This window comes from Trachypithecus francoisi, unplaced genomic scaffold (assembly GCF_009764315.1).
Source record: "Trachypithecus francoisi isolate TF-2019V2 unplaced genomic scaffold, Tfra_2.0 Lachesis_group10, whole genome shotgun sequence".
Lineage (NCBI taxonomy): Eukaryota > Metazoa > Chordata > Mammalia > Primates > Cercopithecidae > Trachypithecus > Trachypithecus francoisi.
The window spans coordinates 108,792,611-108,810,461 of NW_022681455.1; the positions used below are offsets into that span (position 1 = coordinate 108,792,611).

The 17,851-nt window shown below is 44.3% G+C and overlaps 1 protein-coding gene across 4 annotated transcripts in view; it reads left to right on the forward strand.

The window, feature by feature from the left end:
* The window catches only part of NFATC3 (nuclear factor of activated T cells 3), a 159,483-nt gene that overhangs the window by 134,075 nt on the left and 7,557 nt on the right, over positions 1 to 17,851 (forward strand). Inside the window, exon 10 of one of the 4 annotated variants that reach the window (XM_033219765.1) lies at positions 7,564 to 7,667. The exons of 2 other annotated variants lie outside the window; for them this stretch is intronic. In XM_033219765.1, the coding sequence (XP_033075656.1) occupies positions 7,564 to 7,664 (101 nt within the window). In that variant the 3' untranslated portion in view covers positions 7,665 to 7,667. Of the gene's footprint in view, positions 1 to 7,563; positions 7,668 to 15,025; positions 15,898 to 17,851 lie in introns of those variants that run through there. One more of the 4 variants, XM_033219766.1, reaches the window with a different exon arrangement.

The window sequence follows — 17,851 nt, forward strand, 5'->3', positions numbered from 1 at the left end:
CTCTTTCCAGTACTTTTAGGTGTTTACATAAGAGTGGAATTGCTGGCTGGGCGCGGTGGCTCAAGCCTGTAATCCCAGCACTTTGGGAGGCCGAGACGGGCGGATCACGAGGTCAGGAGATCGAGACCATCCTGGCGAACACAGTGAAACCCCGTCTCTACTAAAAATACAAAAAACTAGCCGGGCGAGGTGGCGGGCGCCTGTAGTCCCAGCTACTCGGGAGGCTGAGGCAGGAGAATGGCGTAAACCCGGGAGGCGGAGCTTGCAGTGAGCTGAGATCCGGCCACTGCACTCCAGCCTGGGCGACAGAGCAAGACTCCGTCTCAACAAAAAAAAAAAAAAAAAAAAAAAAAAAAAAAAAAGAGTGGAATTGCTGAGTCCTATGGTAATTCTGTGTTCGGCTTTCTTTTTCAGATGGAGTCTCGCTCTGTCACCCAGGCTGGAGTGCGGTGGTACGATCTGGGCTCACTGAAGTCTCTGCCTCCTGGGTTCAAGCGATTCTCATGCCTCAGCCTCCTGAGTAGCTGGGATTACAGGCGTGTGCCATCAAGCCAGGCTAATTTTGTATTTTTAGTAAAAACGGGGTTTCACCATGTTGGCCAGGCTGGTCTCAATCTTCTGACCTCAGGTCACCCGCCCTCCTCAGCCTCCCAAAGCGCTGGGATTACAGGCGTGAGCCACCGAGCCCAGCCTCCATGTTCAACTTTTTGAGGAACCACTGAATTTTTTTTTTTATCCTACAGCAGCCACACCATTTTACATTTACAATGTATAAGGCTTTCAGTTTCTTTATACCCTTGCCAACACATGTTATTTTCCATTTTTAAAATAATAGCCATCCTACTGGGTATTAAGTGATATCTCATTATAATTTTGATTTGCATTTCTCTATTGACTAATGATGTTGAGCATCTTTTCATGCACCTGTTGTCCATTTGTATATTTGCTTGTCTATCCAAATCCTTTATTCTTTTTTTTTTTTTTTTTTTTTTTTGAGACAGAGTCTGGCTCTGTCACCCAGGCTGGAGTATAGTGGTGTGATCTCGGCTCACTGCAGCCTCCACCTCCCGAGTTCAAGCGATTCTCCTGTCTCAGCCTCCCAAGTTGCTGGGATTACAGGAACACACCACCATGCCTGGCTAATTTTTTGTATTTTTATTAGCGATGGGGTTTCGCCATGTTGGCCAGGCTGGTCTCAAACTCCTGACCTCAGGTGAGCCACCCGCCTCAGCCTCCCAAAGTGCAAGGATTACAGGCATGAGCCACCACGCCCGGCCTAGTTTTCAATGTAGAAATCTTATACCTCTTTTATTAATTCCTAAGTATTTTATTATTTTTGATGCTACTGTAAGTTTAATTGTTTTTCTTAAGGTCAGGCGTGGGGGCTCACACTTGTAATCCCAGCACTTTGGGAGGCCGAGGCAGGCGGATCACCTGAGGTCAGGAGTTCAAGACCAGCCTGGCTAACATGGGCCCACCTGGCCAACATGGGGAAACCCTGTCTCTACTAAAAATACAAAAATTAGCTGGGTGTGGTGGCATATGCTTGTAATCCCGGATATTCGGGGGGCTGAGGCAGCAGAATCGCTTGAACCCGGAGGCGGAGATTGCAGTGAACCGAGATCATGGCACTGCACTCCAGCCTGAGACTCCATCTCAAAAACAGACAAACGAAAAAAAAAACCCAAAAACAAGAATTGTTTTCTTAATTTTTTTTGGACCTTTTATTCCAAGTATATAGAAGTACAACTGAATATTGTGTGTTGATTCTATGTTTTGCAACTTCGGTGACTTTGTTAGTGCTAACATTTTTTTGTTTGTGTGGATTCTTTACAGTTTTATATTTATACTGTCATGCCGTTCGTGAACAGAGATAATTTTATCTCTTCCTTTTTAATTTGGATGGCCTTTATTTATTTGTTTATTTATTTTTCTTTTTTTTTTTTTTTTTTGAGGCAGAGTCTCGCTCTGTCGCCCGGACTGGAGTGCAGTGGCCAGATCTCAGCTCACTGCAAGCTCCGCCTCCTGGGTTTCCGCCATTCTCCTGCCTCAGCCTCCCAAGTAGCTGGGACTACAGGCGCCCGCCACCTCGCCCGGCTAGTTTTTGTATTTTTAGTAGAGACAGGGTTTCACCGTATTAGCCAGGATGGTCTCGATCTCCTGACCTCGTGATCCGCCCGTCTCGGCCTCCCAAAGTGCTGGGATTACAGGCTTGAGCCACCGCGCCCGGCCTTATTTATTTTTCTAACCTAATTGCTCTGGCTAGAACTTCTAGTGGTAGGCTGGTAGAAGTGGTGAAAGAGTGGGCATCTTTGCTTTGTGATCTTAGGGGGAAAACTTTTGTTCTTTGTTGATAATGATGGGAACTAAGGGTTTTTCATATATGGCCTTTTTCATATTGAGGAAATTCCTTCTATTCTTTGTTTATTGAATGTTTTCATCTTGAAAGAGCATTGCATTTTGATAAATGGGTTGGGCGCGGTGGCTCACACCTGTGATACCAGCACTTTGGGAGGATGAGGCAGGCAGATAGCTAGAACCCAGGAGGGGGAGGCTGCAGTGAGCCGTGATTGGGATGCCACTGTACTCCAGCCTGGGCAACAGAGTGAGACCCTGTCTTGAAAAAGAGTTCTTTCCCTGCCACTGCCAAGTCAAGCGGAGGCAGAAGCTTGGGTGTGTTCACGATTCAACTTCACCCGTAGACCACCACCATGGCCAAGGAAGGCGTTTTTGCTGGAGGTGTAGTGGACGTTAATACTGCTTTACAAGAGGTGTTGAAGACTGTTCTCACCCATGATGGCCTGGCACGTGGAATTCGCGAAGCTGCCGAAGCGTCAGGCCCATCTTTTGTGTGTTTGCATCCAACTGTGATGAGCCTATGTCAAATTCATAGAGGGTCTTTGTGCTGAACACCAAATCAACCTAATTAAGGTTGATGGCAAGAAACTAGGGGGAATGGTTAGGTCTCTGTAAAATTGACAGAAAGGGAAAACCCCATAAAGTGGTTGGTTGCAGTTGCATAGTAGTTGAAGAGTACTTCAAATGCAAGAAGTGAACAAATAGAACTCTGGCTTACCCGCTTCTCCCCCAACACACACACACACACATACACTCACACACTCACAGTCACACTCACTCTGGGCACGATGGTTCAATCCTGTAGTCCTAGCATTTTGGGAGGCCGAGGTGGGCAGACTGCTTGAGCCCTAGAGTTCAAGTCCAGCCTGGGCAACATGATGAAATCCCATCTCTACTAAGAATACAAAAAATTAGCCAGGTGCTGTGGTCCCAGATACTTGGGAAGCTGAAGTGGGAGGATTGCTTTTGCCTGGGAGGTAGAGGCTGCAGTGAGCCATTATTGTGCCACTGCACACCAGCCTTGGTGACAGAGACCTTGTCTCAAAAAAAAAAAGAATTTTTACAAATGCTTTTCTGCATCTGTTGAGATAATCATGTGGTTTTTAAATTAATTTTTGTAGAGGCAGGGTCTTGCCATGTTGCCCATGCTGATCAGGAATGTGGGTTTTTTTGTTGTTGTTGTTGTTCAATTAATTTGACGTGTTACTTTAATTGATTTTCATTTGTTGAATCATCCTTGAATTCTGGGAATAAAACTCCCTTGGTCTTAATGTATCATCCTTTTAATATGCTGCTGAATTGTGTTAGTGTTTTGTTGATTTTTGCATCTATGTGAATAAAGAATATTCTGTAGTTTTCTTTCTTCTTTTTTTTTTTTTTTTTTGAGATGGAGTCTTGCTCTGTCGCCCAGGCTGGAATGCAGCGGTACAATCTCGGCTCACTGCAACCTCTGCCTCCCCAGTTCAAGCAAATCTTCTGCTTTAGCCTCCCGAGTAGCTGGGACTACAAGCGTGTACCACCATGCCCAGCTAATTTTTTTGTATTTTTAGTAGAGATGGGGTTTCACCATATTGGCTGGGCTGGTCTCGAACTCCTGACCTCGTGATCCACCCACCTTGGCCTCCCAAAGTGTTAGGATTACAGGTGTGAGCCACTGCATGCAGCCTTTTCTTATGGTATCTTTTTCCGGCTTTGGTGTCAGAGTAAATTCTGGCCTCATAATGAGTTAGGAAGTGTTTCCTCCTCCTCAGTTTTTTGTAAGAGTTTCAAAAGAGTTGAAACTCTTTTTTCTTTGTTTTGTTTTGAGATGGAGTCTCGCTCTTTTGCCAGGCTGGAGTGCAGTGGCGCTATCTCAGTTCACTGCAACCTCCGCCTCCTGGGTTCACGCCATTCTCCTGCCTCAGCCTCCCAAGTAGCTGGGATTATAGGCACTCGCCACCACGCCCAGCTAATTTTTGTATTTTTAGTAGAGACGGGGTTTCACCATGTTGGCCAGGATGGTCTCGATCTCCTGACCTTGTGATCCTCCTGCCTCAGCCTCCCAAAGTTTTGGGATTACAGGCGTGAGCCACTGTGCCCAGCTGAAACTCTTCTTCTCTAAATGTTTGTTGTTGTTTTGTTGTTGTTGTTTGAGTCGGAGTCTCGCCCTGTTGCCCAGTCTGGAGTGCAATGGCATGATCTCAGCTCACTGCAGCCTCCGCCTTCTGGGTTCAAGCAATTCTCCTGCCTCAGCTTCCTGAGTAGCTGGGATTACAGGCACCTACCACACGCCCCAGCTAATTTTTGTGTTTTTAGTAGAGACAGGGTTTCACCATGCTGGCCAGGCTGGTCTCAAACTCCTGACCTCAAGTGATCCACCCGCGTCGGCCTCCCAAAGTGCTGGGATTACAGGCGTGAGACAGTGTGCCCGGCCCACTTTTGTAAATGTTTGGTCAAAGTTTTTGTGATCAGGAGAGATGAATGAGGTATAGTTTGGAGTTCACAGAAGTGCTTCAAGGAACTAGAAGGATTTCTGAAGCACTGCAAGTTTCTGTAAAGCACAATCTGAAAGTACCACTTAATTCATCCACTCACAAAAGCTCCCATAGTGTGTGTTGGCCTCTTGCTTTGTTCCTGGGCTGCTTTCTTATGATTTTTATGCTGCTCTACCTGTAATCACACGTTCTATACCTTCAAGTCTGTTTTGGAGGATTCAATTGTGGAGATTGGGAACTGCCAGAAAAGAATATTTTGATATTTTCAGTCTTTAAAATACTTCGCACACACTGTAATCTTTAAATCACCTCTGAGAACTAGGTAAGTGATCTCAAATAATAAACAAGTCAGAAAAATTTTGCTTAAGCAAAGGATTTCTGAATTTTGTTTTGTTTTGACCCTTATAGCGAGGGTGCGTTTTGTACAGATTGGCTCTTCCTTTGTTTTTCTTCTTTTATCTGCTTAAAATGAGGGTATTAGTTATTGTTCATAGAGACTACATGCAGATTTTTCCCTTCTAAGAAGGTTAGGTCCTTTTGCTTGAAGTTGTACAACAGAGGCCAAGAATAATTCCTTATAGGCAAAAAGATGAGAGTTTGCCTATTTCGTTATTGTGTTTTAGACTCTTGGGGCATCTGAATGCTTTAGCCAGTACTGCAAAACTGACCAGTGGTGACTCTTCTTTTGTGTAGTGACTTTCAAACATTTTTGACAACTTCGTACAATAAAAACCAAGGTTTATGTTGTGACCCAGTACACAAAAAATATATACATATGCAACAAATGTTAAAGTCTCACAAACCAATTCTTAACCTTTATTAGAGGAAACGCAGCCTGCTATCTTCTATTTTGTTCTATTTTTTTCTCTTTTTTTTCTTTTTTTTGAGACGGAGTCTCGCTCTGTCACGCAGACTGGAGTGCAGTGGTGCGATCTCGGCTCACTGCAAGCTCCACCTCCGAGGTTCACGCCATTCTCCTGCCTCAGCCTTCCAAGTGGCTAGGACTACAGGCCCTGCCACCACACCCAGCTAATTATTTTTGTATTTTTAGTAGAGACAGGGTTTCACCGTGTTAGCCAGGATGGTCTCAATGTCCTGACCTCGTGATCCGCTCGTCTCAGCCTCCCAAAGTGCAGGGATTACAGGCGTGAGCCACTGCGCCTGGCCTATTTCTTTCTCTTTTTAAAAATACTAGTTTCTGGCCGGGCGCGGTGGCTCAAGCCTGTAATCCCAGCACTTTGGGAGGCTGAGACGGGCGGATCACGAGGTCAGGAGTTCGAGACCATCCTGGCTAACACGGTGAAACCCGTCTCTACTAAAAAATACAAAAAAAGCTAGCCGGGCGAGGTGGCTGGCGCCTGTAGTCCCAGCTACTCGGGAGGCTGAGGCAGGAGAAGGGCGTAAACCCGGGAGGCGGAGCTTGCAGTGAGCTGAGATCCGGCCACTGCATTCCAGCCTGGGCGACAGAGCGAGACTCCGTCTCAAAAAAAAAAAAAAAAAAAATACTAGTTTCAACTTGAATTGATTTCATAAATTTCTGATGGATGTGAACTTTAGTTTAAAAAATACTCCTCCAGCCGGGTGTGGTGGCTCACGCCTGTAATCCTAGCACTTTGGGAGGCTTAGGTGGGCAGATCACCTGAGGCCAAGAGTTTGAGACCAACCTGGCTAACATGGTTGAAACTCCATCTCTACTAAAAAATACAAAAAAAGCTAGCCGGGCGAGGTGGCTGGCGCCTGTAGTCCCAGCTACTCGGGAGGCTGAGGCAGGAGAAGGGCGTAAACCCGGGAGGCGGAGCTTGCAGTGAGCTGAGATCCGGCCACTGCATTCCAGCCTGGGCGACAGAGCGAGACTCCGTCTCAAAAAAAAAAAAAATACTAGTTTCAACTTGAATTGATTTCATAAATTTCTGATGGATGTGAACTTTAGTTTAAAAAATACTCCTCCAGCCGGGTGTGGTGGCTCACGCCTGTAATCCTAGCACTTTGGGAGGCTTAGGTGGGCAGATCACCTGAGGCCAAGAGTTTGAGACCAACCTGGCTAACATGGTTGAAACTCCATCTCTACTAAAAATACAAAAACTAGCCAGGCGCAGTGGCGGGTGCCTGTAGTCCCAGCTACTAGGGAGGCTGAGGCAGGAGAATCACTTGAACCCGGGAGGCAGAGGTTGCAGTGAGCAGAAATTGTGCCACTGCACGCCAGCCTGGGTGACAGAGTGAAGACTCCATCTCAAAAAAAAAAATACTCCTTCATGACTCAGATTTGTCTGTACATACAGTTTTCTGGGCTGCTACCCGTAGAGATTTTGATTTTGTGGTTTGAGTTTATATTTTTATAAAGCATTCAGGAGTTTATATTTTTATCAGTTGCCCAGATAATTCTGATGTAGCCTTAGCCAAGTATTTGGGAACTACTAGTAGATACAATGTAATAAAAACTAGTTTATTTAAAGCTAAATTTATCCCTTAAAACCACTGAAAACCATAATTGTAACTCTTAAAGTTATTGCCCTTCAAATTTTTAAAAAATCATCTTAGTACCTAAGCTATCTGAACTCCAATATTTATATTATCTAGTAAAATGTGGAGAGCCATTTTATGCAGTGATTGACAAGTAAAAGACAGTTAAATTTCTTTTGCTTATAGAAAAAAACAGGCTGGACACTGTAGTAGATTAAGTTCACCCTCTGGTTTGTTCCATTCAGTAGTGATGTTGTCTTCTTTGACACAGACCAATTTATATCTGACTTGGAACACCAGCCATCAGGTTCAGCAGAGAAATGGCCTAACCACAGTGTGCTCTCATGTCCAGCTCCTTTCTGGAGAATCTAGAGGGTGAGTGTTGATTGAAATGTGTCATTGTTTTTGTGCCCAAGTCTGGTATTTGCATGCAGTGGCTGGATTTGCATGTGCTACAGAGGAGGGGGTATGCACGGGCACTTTCTAGTAGGCCCACTCATTATCTTTGGAACTACACTTTGACTAAAAGACTCTGCTTTTTAAACTTAACCACACTCAGGCTCTTACACTTGTTCTTATGATTTTATTATTGAATGAAAGGCAAGTGTTGACTTAGATTTATTAGACCAAAGCAGAAAGAGGTTCCGTATCTGTGAATTCTATGGTTTGGGTGCTGAGTAAATTTGGTTGCTGATCAGGTTTGTAAGCCTACTCATTCCTGGTCAAGTACTCGTAGGTTTTGATGTGAATGATCAGGAAATTTTGTCCATTTTTCAGAGGCAACCCAGAATATTTATCCCTAGCCTGCCCTGTGGGCCCATGTTTGCACTTCTGGTAGTCCTCTGGGGCTCTACTTGGAAGGAAGCTGTAGCACTAGAACCAGTTAGTCTGTGTCTAGGCTTAGGCTTCTAGACTCAGCAGCCAAGGAGGAACGAAACTATTCCTTGCTGTCATGTTGGCTCCTTTCTTCAAATACTGTCAAAGCCACTTAAGAAAATATGTGATAGAAATTATAAATATACAGATTATAACTTCCTAAATGCCATTTGAATTTTATTTTAAAATGAATTTGGGGCCGGGCGCGGTGGCTCAAGCCTGTAATCCCAGCACTTTGGGAGGCCGAGACGGGCGGATCACGAGGTCAGGAGATCGAGACCATCCCGGCTAACACGGTGAAACCCCGTCTCTACTAAAAATACAAAAACTAGCCGGGCGAGGTGGCCGGCGCCTGTAGTCCCAGCTACTCGGGAGGCTGAGGCAGGAGAATGGCGTAAACCCGGAGGCGTAGCTTGCAGTGAGCTGAGATCTGGCCACTGCACTGCAGTCCAGGCGACAGAGCGAGACTCTGCCTCAAAAAAAAAAAAAAAAAAAAAAAATGAATTTGGATTTGGAAGGGGCCTTGGAAATCATGTTCACTACCCAAACCTTTGTATTTTTTTTTTTTTTTTTTTTTGAGACGGAGTCTTGCTCTGCCGCCCAGGCTGGAGTGCAGTGGCCGGCTCTCAGCTCACTGCAAGCTCCGCCTCCCGGGTTCACGCCATTCTCCTGTCTCAGCCTCCCGAGTAGCTGGGACTACAGGCGCCCGCCTCGTCGCCCGGCTAGTTTTTTGTATTTTTTAGTAGAAACGGGGTTTCACCGTATTAGCCAGGATGGTCTCGATCTCCTGACCTCGTGATCCGCCCGTCTCGGCCTCCCAAAGTGCTGGGATTACAGGCTTGAGCCACCGCGCCCGGCCCCAAACCTTTGTATTTAGGTTTCTGCAGCCTCCTGATGACTTATCAGGCAAGATACCAAAACCCTGGCTTCTCCCAGAGCTGGGCCTACCCTGGTCTCACATCATTCTTGTCCAGCCATGAGAGGAGTGGTAACTTAATTCCTGCATTGAATGTATATAACACTCTCAGGAGAGTTATAACCAGAGGATTTAAAATAATTTCCTCATATTAGGGGTGAGAAAATAAGTCGCAGAAAAATTAGTTAAGTCACCTGAGTCACATCACAGCCAAACCAAGACTAAAACTTATTTCTTCCAGTGTTTAGCCCAGTGTGCTTCCCATGTGTGAAGCAACCAGTTGGTCACTAATAATCTTGGTATGAAGGAAATATTTCTGTGAAGTGAAGGGATCAATGGATGACTGAGTGAATAAGGGTGAGAACATAGAAGAAACAGCAGTGTGGTAGACAACTCCTTTAAGATGTTAAGCCATGAAAGAAAGAATTAGATACAGAGGGGAATGTGGGGTCCAGTGTTTTTATTTGCTTGCTTGCTTGCTTGCTTTTTTGAGATAGAGAGATTTACACTTTTTTTTTTTTTTTTTTGAGATGGAGTCTCCCTCTGTCACCCAGGCTGGAGTACAGTGGCATGATCTCGGCTCACTGCAAGCTCCACCTCCCGGGTTGATGCCTTTCTCCTGCCTCAGGCTCCCGAGTAGCTGGGACTACAGACACCCGCCTCCATGCCCGGCTAATTTTTTGTATTTTTAGTAGAGACGGGGTTTTACTGTGTTAGCCAGGATGGTCTCGATCTCCTGACCTCGTGATCCGCCCGCCTCAGCCTCCCAAAGTGCTGGGATTATGGGCGTGAGCCACCGTGCCCAGCTGAGATTTACACATATTAAGTGCTGATGAGAAGGATCTGGGGAGATGAGTTGATAGGGACAAAGAAGTGCAGAAAATTGATGCAGCAAGGTGTTCAAGAGCATCCAGAGCACAGGTAGTGGAATGGATCCTGTGGATTTTTGGGTCTGGAGCTTAGGTTTGGCCCTTAGAGATAGCAGATTTGGGAGTCAACAGTGAACAAGATTATTCAGAGGAAAATGTACCAAGTGAGAAAACAAAATAGGGATGAGGATTCTTCTGATAATTTTGAAATGCTTCTGAGTCCCCACATCTTAAGCCAAATTGAGAGAAGTTGTTTATTTTTTCACATTTCAGCTTTTGCTGATAGAAAAGAGTACATGCTGATACTTGAATATACTTTCAAGTACCTGTGTACTGTTTACTCAGCTGGAGATTTAATGTTTGTCTTTGTAGAATGTTTTCAGTTAAAAACATTCCTAGAGGAAAGATTGTTATGACACTGATTATAGCATCACACAAGGAAGAGTTTTCCTTTTTTTTTTTTTTTTTCTTGAGAGAGTCTCGCTCTGTCACCCAAGCTGGAGTGCATTGGCACCATACTGGCTCACTGCAACCTCTGCCTCCCAGGTTCAAGCAGTGCTCCTACCTCAGCCTCCCATGTAGCTAAAATTATAGGCACCTACCACCACACCTGGCTAATTTTTTTTGTATTTTTAATAGAGATGGGGTTTCACCATGTTGGCCAGGCTGGTTTTAAACTCGTGACCTCAAGTGATCCGCCAACCTTGGCCTCCCAAATTGCTAGGATTATAGGCGTGAGCCACCACACCCCGCCAAGAAGAGGTTTCTTAAAAAGGAAGCAGTCTTAAAAGGACTAATTTTCCCCCTCAGTCCATTGGGTGGGGGGAAAAAGGTATAATAATTTTCCTTTACTAGTATTAGAGCTAATGTTAAAAGTGAATCTCTGATCTATTGCTGGTGAAATTTGTTATATTAAAAAAAGTGAAGGATATCTTCAAATCCTTGTGCATGTGTTTTTAATCTGTCCAATGGTAGGAAGCTGTCTAGAATCCAGGGTAAAATTTAAGATAACTTAGTTAAAACTCTATCAGTCCACCCCATTGTATGAAGTAAAAAGAAGAGGCCGGGCGCGGTGGCTCAAGCCTGTAATCCCAGCACTTTGGGAGGCCGAGACGGGTGGATCACGAGGTTAGGAGATCGAGACCATCCTGGCTAACACGGTGAAACCTCGTCTCTACTAAAAGAATACAAAAAAAAAAAACTAGCCGGGCGAGGTAGCGGGCGCCTGTAGTCCCAGCTACTCGGAAGGCTGAGGCAGGAGAATGGCGTAAACCCAGGAGACGGAGCTTGCAGTGAGCTGAGATCCGGCCACTGCACTCCAGCCTGGGCGGCAGAGCGAGACTCCGTCTCAAAAAAAAAAAAAAAAAAAAAAAAAGTAAAAAGAAGAAAAAAAATAATTAGGCTTGGATGCAGTAGCTCATGCCTGTAATCCCAACATCTTGGGAGGCCGAGGCAGGCGATTGCTTGAGCCCAGGAGTTTGAGACCAGCCTGGGCAACATGGTGAAACCCCGTCTTTCCAAAAAAAATACAAAAATTAGCTGGGCATGGTGGCTTATGCCTATAGTCCCAGCTACTCAGGAGGCTGAGGCAGGACGATCCCTTGAGCATGGGAGGTGAGGTTGCAGTGAGGCAGGATCACGTCAGTTCACTCCAGCCTTCGAGATCGTGCCACTGCACTTCAGCCTGGGCAACAGAGCAAGACTCTAGTCTCTGTCTCAAAAAAAAAAAAAAAAAAAAAAAATCTGGCATAAAAGAGTTCAAGCTGGTTTTCTTGCTTACAATACTTATTCTTCCTGTGTTGTAATTATGGTGATAAGTTTTAGTTTTGTTAATAGTATTAGCTAGTTAGTATAATGGAGATCTCAAAGAAATTTCCGAATAGGAAATTTCTCTCACACCTCATTATAATTCAGAGATCAAGATTCCTTTCAATTTGTTGTTCCTCTTTCTCCTTAGGTTTTGTCAAAGCAGAGAAACCACTTAGTCATGACTGAGTCTTAGCCCCAGGAAGGGATGGGAAAAGGGGAGGAACAAAGAAGCCAAGGAAGTGATGAGGAAGATACATACGTCACTTTTGTTCACATTTCATTGAAGAAAACGAGTTACATGGGCCATACCTAGCTACAATGGGGAAGCCCAGAAATATACTCTGTAGCTGGGTGTCAGTGTGACTTACTAAACCTCAATTACTATGGAAGAATGAATTAAGATAATTAGCAGCCTATCATAGATACCTTCTAAATTTTCAGGAACTTATTTCTGTCTGTAGCTTGAAAAGTCAAATTAATGTTTTTTTGGTTTTTCCTTTTTTTTTTGTTTTATTTGGAGACAGGGTCTCGCACTGTTGCCTAGGCTTGAGTGCAGTGGTGCGCGATCATAGCTTGCTGCAGCCTGGAACTCACTGGGTTCAAGTGATCCTCCTGCTTCAACCTCCCAAAGTGCTGGGATTACAAGCATGAGTCACCACACCTAGCCAAATTAATCAGATTTTGAAAAATCCAAATTAATTCCTCAACTCATGCCATAAATAGGTGAATTCAGGCCAGACATGGTGGCTCTCGCCTATTATCTCAGCATTTGAAAGGCCGAGGCAGACAGATGACTTGAGTTCAGGAGTTTGAGACCAGCCCAGGCAACATGGCAAAACCCTGTCTCTACAAAAAATTTAAGAAAAAATTAGCCGGGTGTGGTGCTGCTTAGGTTACAGGTTGCAGTGAGCCAAGATCGTGCCACTGCACTCAAGCCTGTGCGACAGAATGAGACCCTCTCAAAAAAAAAAAAAAAAGATGAATTCAGTATTTCCTGTATTTAGTTTAGATGGTGCTTTTATAACAATTGCATACATGTAGGCTTCATTTTAAAAAAACATTTAATCTTTATTTTATAAAAACAACATCTTGGCTGGGCACGGTGATTCATGCCTGTAATGCCAGTGCTTTAGGAGGCTGAGGCAAGGTGGGAGGATCAGTTGAGGCCAGAAGTCCAAGACCAGCCTGGGCAACATAATAAGACCCTGTCTCTATCCTCCCCAAAAATAAATTAGCTGGGCCAGGAGCGGTGGCTCACGCCTGTAATCCCAGCTACTCGGGAGGCTGAGGCGGGAGAATTGCTTGAACCCGGGAGGTGGAGGTTGCAGTGAGCTGAGATCATGCCACTGCACTCCAGCCTGGGTGACAGAGCAAGACTCCATCTCAAAAAAAATAAAATAAATTAGCTGGGCATAGTGGCACATGGCCTGCAGTCTCAGCTACTTGGGGCAGGGGTATGAAGCAGGAGGATCACTTGAGCCTAGGAGATCATGGCTGTAGTGAGCTATGATCACACCACTTCACTCTAGCCTGGGTGGCAGGCTAAGACACTCTCTCCTAAAATAATAATAGTAATAATAATAATAATAATAATAAAATAACACCTTCACAAAATTGTTTACCCGGGGAATGAATACCTTTAATCTTCAGGCTCAGGAAAAGAAAGAAAAGATTAATGTGACCAAACTTTGGTGAATGTTCATTGTAGCTTCAAGAGGAAATAACATATAAATGGAGTCTAATAATACCCAAAAATCCTTTACAAAATCGCGAATTAGAAAGGTCCGTTGGGATTTTGTGTATGTGGCAATGTGTATCTACTCCCTTCAAAGAGGGAGTGCCCTGGGTTACCCTACCCTTCTCAACCTGGTTGTGAGGTTCCATACTATATACTTGTCAGTTCTAACTTTGAATTCTTAAGCATGGGAAATAGCTCTAAATAAGAGGCCTGTTGGTACTCAAGCACCTCATTCTTGTGTGTAGAAGTAGCATTCCAGTGGACTGCCAATTTGAACATTTCTTGAATAGGAACATTTTTTTCTTACAGCAAACATTATTGATAGCTCTGACTCTACTTTTGTTGTGGTGGTACAGGCAAATTCAGATGTTGAGGTAGTGGAAGTCACAGATGGTGGCTGCCAAAAGTGTTCCAGATCCTGTGACCTACATAACCTGTTAGCACCCTTATTGAGGACTGTTCACTCTTGTTCTAGGCTTTTAATTCACTTTCCTCTTTAAAGGGAGGAAAATGAGGGCCAGGTGCAGTGACTCATGCCTGTAATCCACAGCACTTTGGGAGGCCGAGGTGGGCAGATTACATGAGGTCAGGAGTTTGAGACCAGTCTGGCCAACATGGCAGAAAACCCGTTTCTACCAAAAATACAAAAATTAGCTGGGTGGGAGGTAGAGGTTGCAGTGAACCAAGATCATACCACTGCACTCTAGCCTGGGTGACAGAGTGAGACTCCATCTCAAAAAAAAGTTGGGAAGAAAAATGATAAAATTGTACATTAGGGGCATAAACAATTCCTTATACTCTTATCTTAATTTAGTGAAAAAATAGGAAGCCACATCACATACTTAGTGGACTAGGGTTTATTTTTACTTTTTTTTTTTTTTTTTAAGAGAGAGGCAAATTGTCACGGCCGGGCGGGGTGACTCACGCATGTAATCCCAACACTTTGGGAGGCCAAGGCGGGTAGATCACGAGGTCAGGAGATCAAGACCATCCTGGCTAACATGGTGAAACCCCGTCTCTACTAAAAAATATACAAAAAAAAAAAATAGCCGGGCATTGTGCTGGGCACCTATAGTCCCAGCTACTCGGGAGGCTGAGGCAGGAGAATGTTGTGAACCCGGGAGGTGGAGCTTGCAGTGAGCCGAGATCATGCCACTGCACTCCAGCCTGGGAGACAGAGCAAGACTGTCTCAAAAAAAAAAAAAAAAAAAAATTGTCCCTTTGTTTGTTGGCCAGGCTATTCTTGAACTCCTGGCCTCAAACAGTCTTCCTGCCTTGGCTTCCCATAGTGTTGGGATAACAGGCATGAGCCATGGCACCTGGCCTGGATTACAGTTTAAATAAATCAGCAAATTCATGCATATATCCATTCAAAATGACTTGAAAAATTAAATTGTAAGCAGTATTTTTAACAACTTAAAAATTGTGCTTATCAAGATTAATGACTTAAATTTACATTACATCATAGATTTGTTTACCATTAATAATTTTGACTTGCTTCATTTGAGACCTATGTTTTGGCCAGTCCCAGCAGGAAGATATCTGAGGAATCTAGAGGTGAGAACCTGAACCCAGAGCCCTCAGCTCGAGGGAGAAGTGAGGGAGAAGGAAAGCAGAGGACTTGCATGATTAACACTTGGTTCAAGTTATTGCTAAAGGTCTGTGAAAGCACTTTGTTGCAGTTCTGACTCCCTAGCCTAAAATTCATATTCAGTGCTCACCTGTAGCAATTACGTGAGCATGATTTTTGTTGTCATTGTTCCAAGTCCCCAAACTGTATTAAAGATTCAGTTGGCAAGTAATTCTATTTAGTACTCAATTTATGTAAGCACTAGGGATTCCGGGGAAAACAAGATAGAGAAAGTCTGCCCCATCGGAACTTAAATCTCCTGACTGCTGGGGAATTTATAAATAAGTGAATCCTGTAGTATAATGTATGATTGAGTATAGTCGGCTTGAGTGCTACTTTGTGGAAAATCTTCTGACTTTAACATAGTCTTAAAATCCTAAACTGTCAGGAACTTTCCAGGTTCCTTCAGCTAAGTAAGGTGAGGCACACCAGGCAAAGGAACAGCAGAGCTTTGATAAGGGGGAGCAGAAATAACACAGCATTGAACAAGCTTCTGTTATAAACAATACCACATGCCTATTTTAGAAAATGATGGTTTCATCCTTACGTAAGTGTACTTGGTAAGTGGATGGACAGTGCTCGATATGGACCCTCATCGTCAGGAAAATATAAGCATTGACTTCTTATAAGACATAGAACAGCACCTCAGCTGGCTGCAGTGGCTCACGCCTGTAATCCTAGTACTTTGGGAGGCTGAGGTGGGAGGATCACTTGAGCCCAGGAGTTTGAGACTAGCTTGGGCAACATGGCGAGACCTCGTCTCTGCAGAAAAAAAAAAAATCCAAAAATTAGCCAGTCGTGGGCGTGGTAGCACATGCCTGTAGGCCCAGCTACTCAGGAGGCTGAGGTGGTAAGATCACCTGAGCCCAGGAATTCAAGGCTGCAGTGAGCCATGATTGTGCCCCCTACACTCCAGCCTGGGCAACAGAGTGAGTACTCTATTGCCAAAAAAAAAAGAGGGAGAGAAAACACATCATGTGGTTTTTGATGATAAAGCACCATTTTAAATCAGTTTGTAGTTTTAAAACTTGAGCAATGAAATACAAATTGTAAAAAGTATTTTTCATAGCAGCCTGGAACATCTTTAAAGTTACCGCCTTTGGAAGTGGTAAGTGATAAGAAAAGATGATTTGATTGTGAGCCAGGTGCTTGCTTATATATTTGGCTTTTTGCCACTGCTATAACCCCTGCCTGAAATAGACACTGTGAAAATCAAATGACATGCATTAGTTTTAACATTCTGTGGTCCCCTTCCTACCTGCCACCTAATGAACTTTCACTGTGCTTGTTCTAAACAGCTTCCAAGTGATTGTATTGAATTAGGGTCCATTTATTCAGTCATCAGGAATGGATGTTTCCTCAGTGGCAAGGTTCTTGCCTTTTGGGAGCTCATAGCCTATTTGGGAGACATAATGATGAGGAGGAATGTTAGAAGTCATGCACAGAGATTTGTGGGCCATCCTTGTGCTCCCTCTTAGCACAAGACTAGCCTGTAGAACCCCCAGAATCTACATGGAAAACACTGTTCCTTATATTTTTTGTGGCTTGAATGTTAGAAGTCATGCACAGAGATTTGTGGGCCATCCTTGTGCTCCCTCTTAGCACAAGACTAGCCTGTAGAACCCCCAGAATCTACATGGAAAACACTGTTCCTTGTATTTTTTGTGGCTTGAAATAACCTTGAGGTACCAAGGGCTGCCTTGCCTTCTTATGCTCCCTTTATATTCTCTCTCTGTATTCTATATAAGAGGTATTTTTCCTCTCCATTGTACTGATGAGGAAACTGAAGAGAAAAATATATTATTATGCAAAGCACCCTCACAACTTTTCATTTACAAAGAAGCTATTCCAGTGAGTTATTTTTAGAAAGTCAGGAGTAAGTTTAGTTTATATTCCATTATTCTTTGCAGCATCCATTATGAATGGTTAATAAATCCTAGCCTGGCAAATTTACTTAAATATTATCTGACAGGTCAGGCACAAAGGCTCACACCTGTATTCCCAGCACTGTGGGAGGATTGCTTGAGGCCAGGAGTTAAGAGATCAGCTTTGGCAAAATAGCAAGACCCTGTCTCTATAAAAAAAAAATTTTAAATCAGCCAGGTATGGTGGTGTGTGCCTACAGTCCCACCTATTAGGTTGGTGCAGAAGTAATCACAATTCTCACCATTAGAAGTAATGCCAAAAACCAGTTACTTTTGTATCAACTGAATACTTGGGAGGCTGAGGTGGGAGGATGGCTTGAGCCCAGGAGTTCGAGTTTGAGCTATGATTGCACCACTGCGCTCCAGTCTGGGTAACAGAGTGAGACCCTGTCTCTTAAAAAACAAAACACAGGCCGGGCGCGGTGGCTCAAGCCTGTAATCCCAGCACTTTGGGAGGCCGAGGTGGGCGGATCACGAGGTCAGGAGATCGAGACCCTCCTGGCTAACACGGTGAAACCCCGTCTCTACTAAAAATACAAAAAACTAGCGGGGCGCGGTGGCGGGCGCCTGTAGTCCCAGCTGCTCGGAGGCTGAGGCGGGAGAATGGCGTGAACCCGGGAGGCGGAGCTTGTAGTGAGCTGAGATCCGGCCACTGCACTCCAGCCTGGGCGACAGAGCGAGACTCCGTCTCAAAAAAAAAAAAACAAAAACAAAAACAAAAACAAAACACCGGGCACAGTGGCTCACACCTGTAATCCCAGCACTTCGGGAGGCTGAGGCAGGTGGATCATGAGGT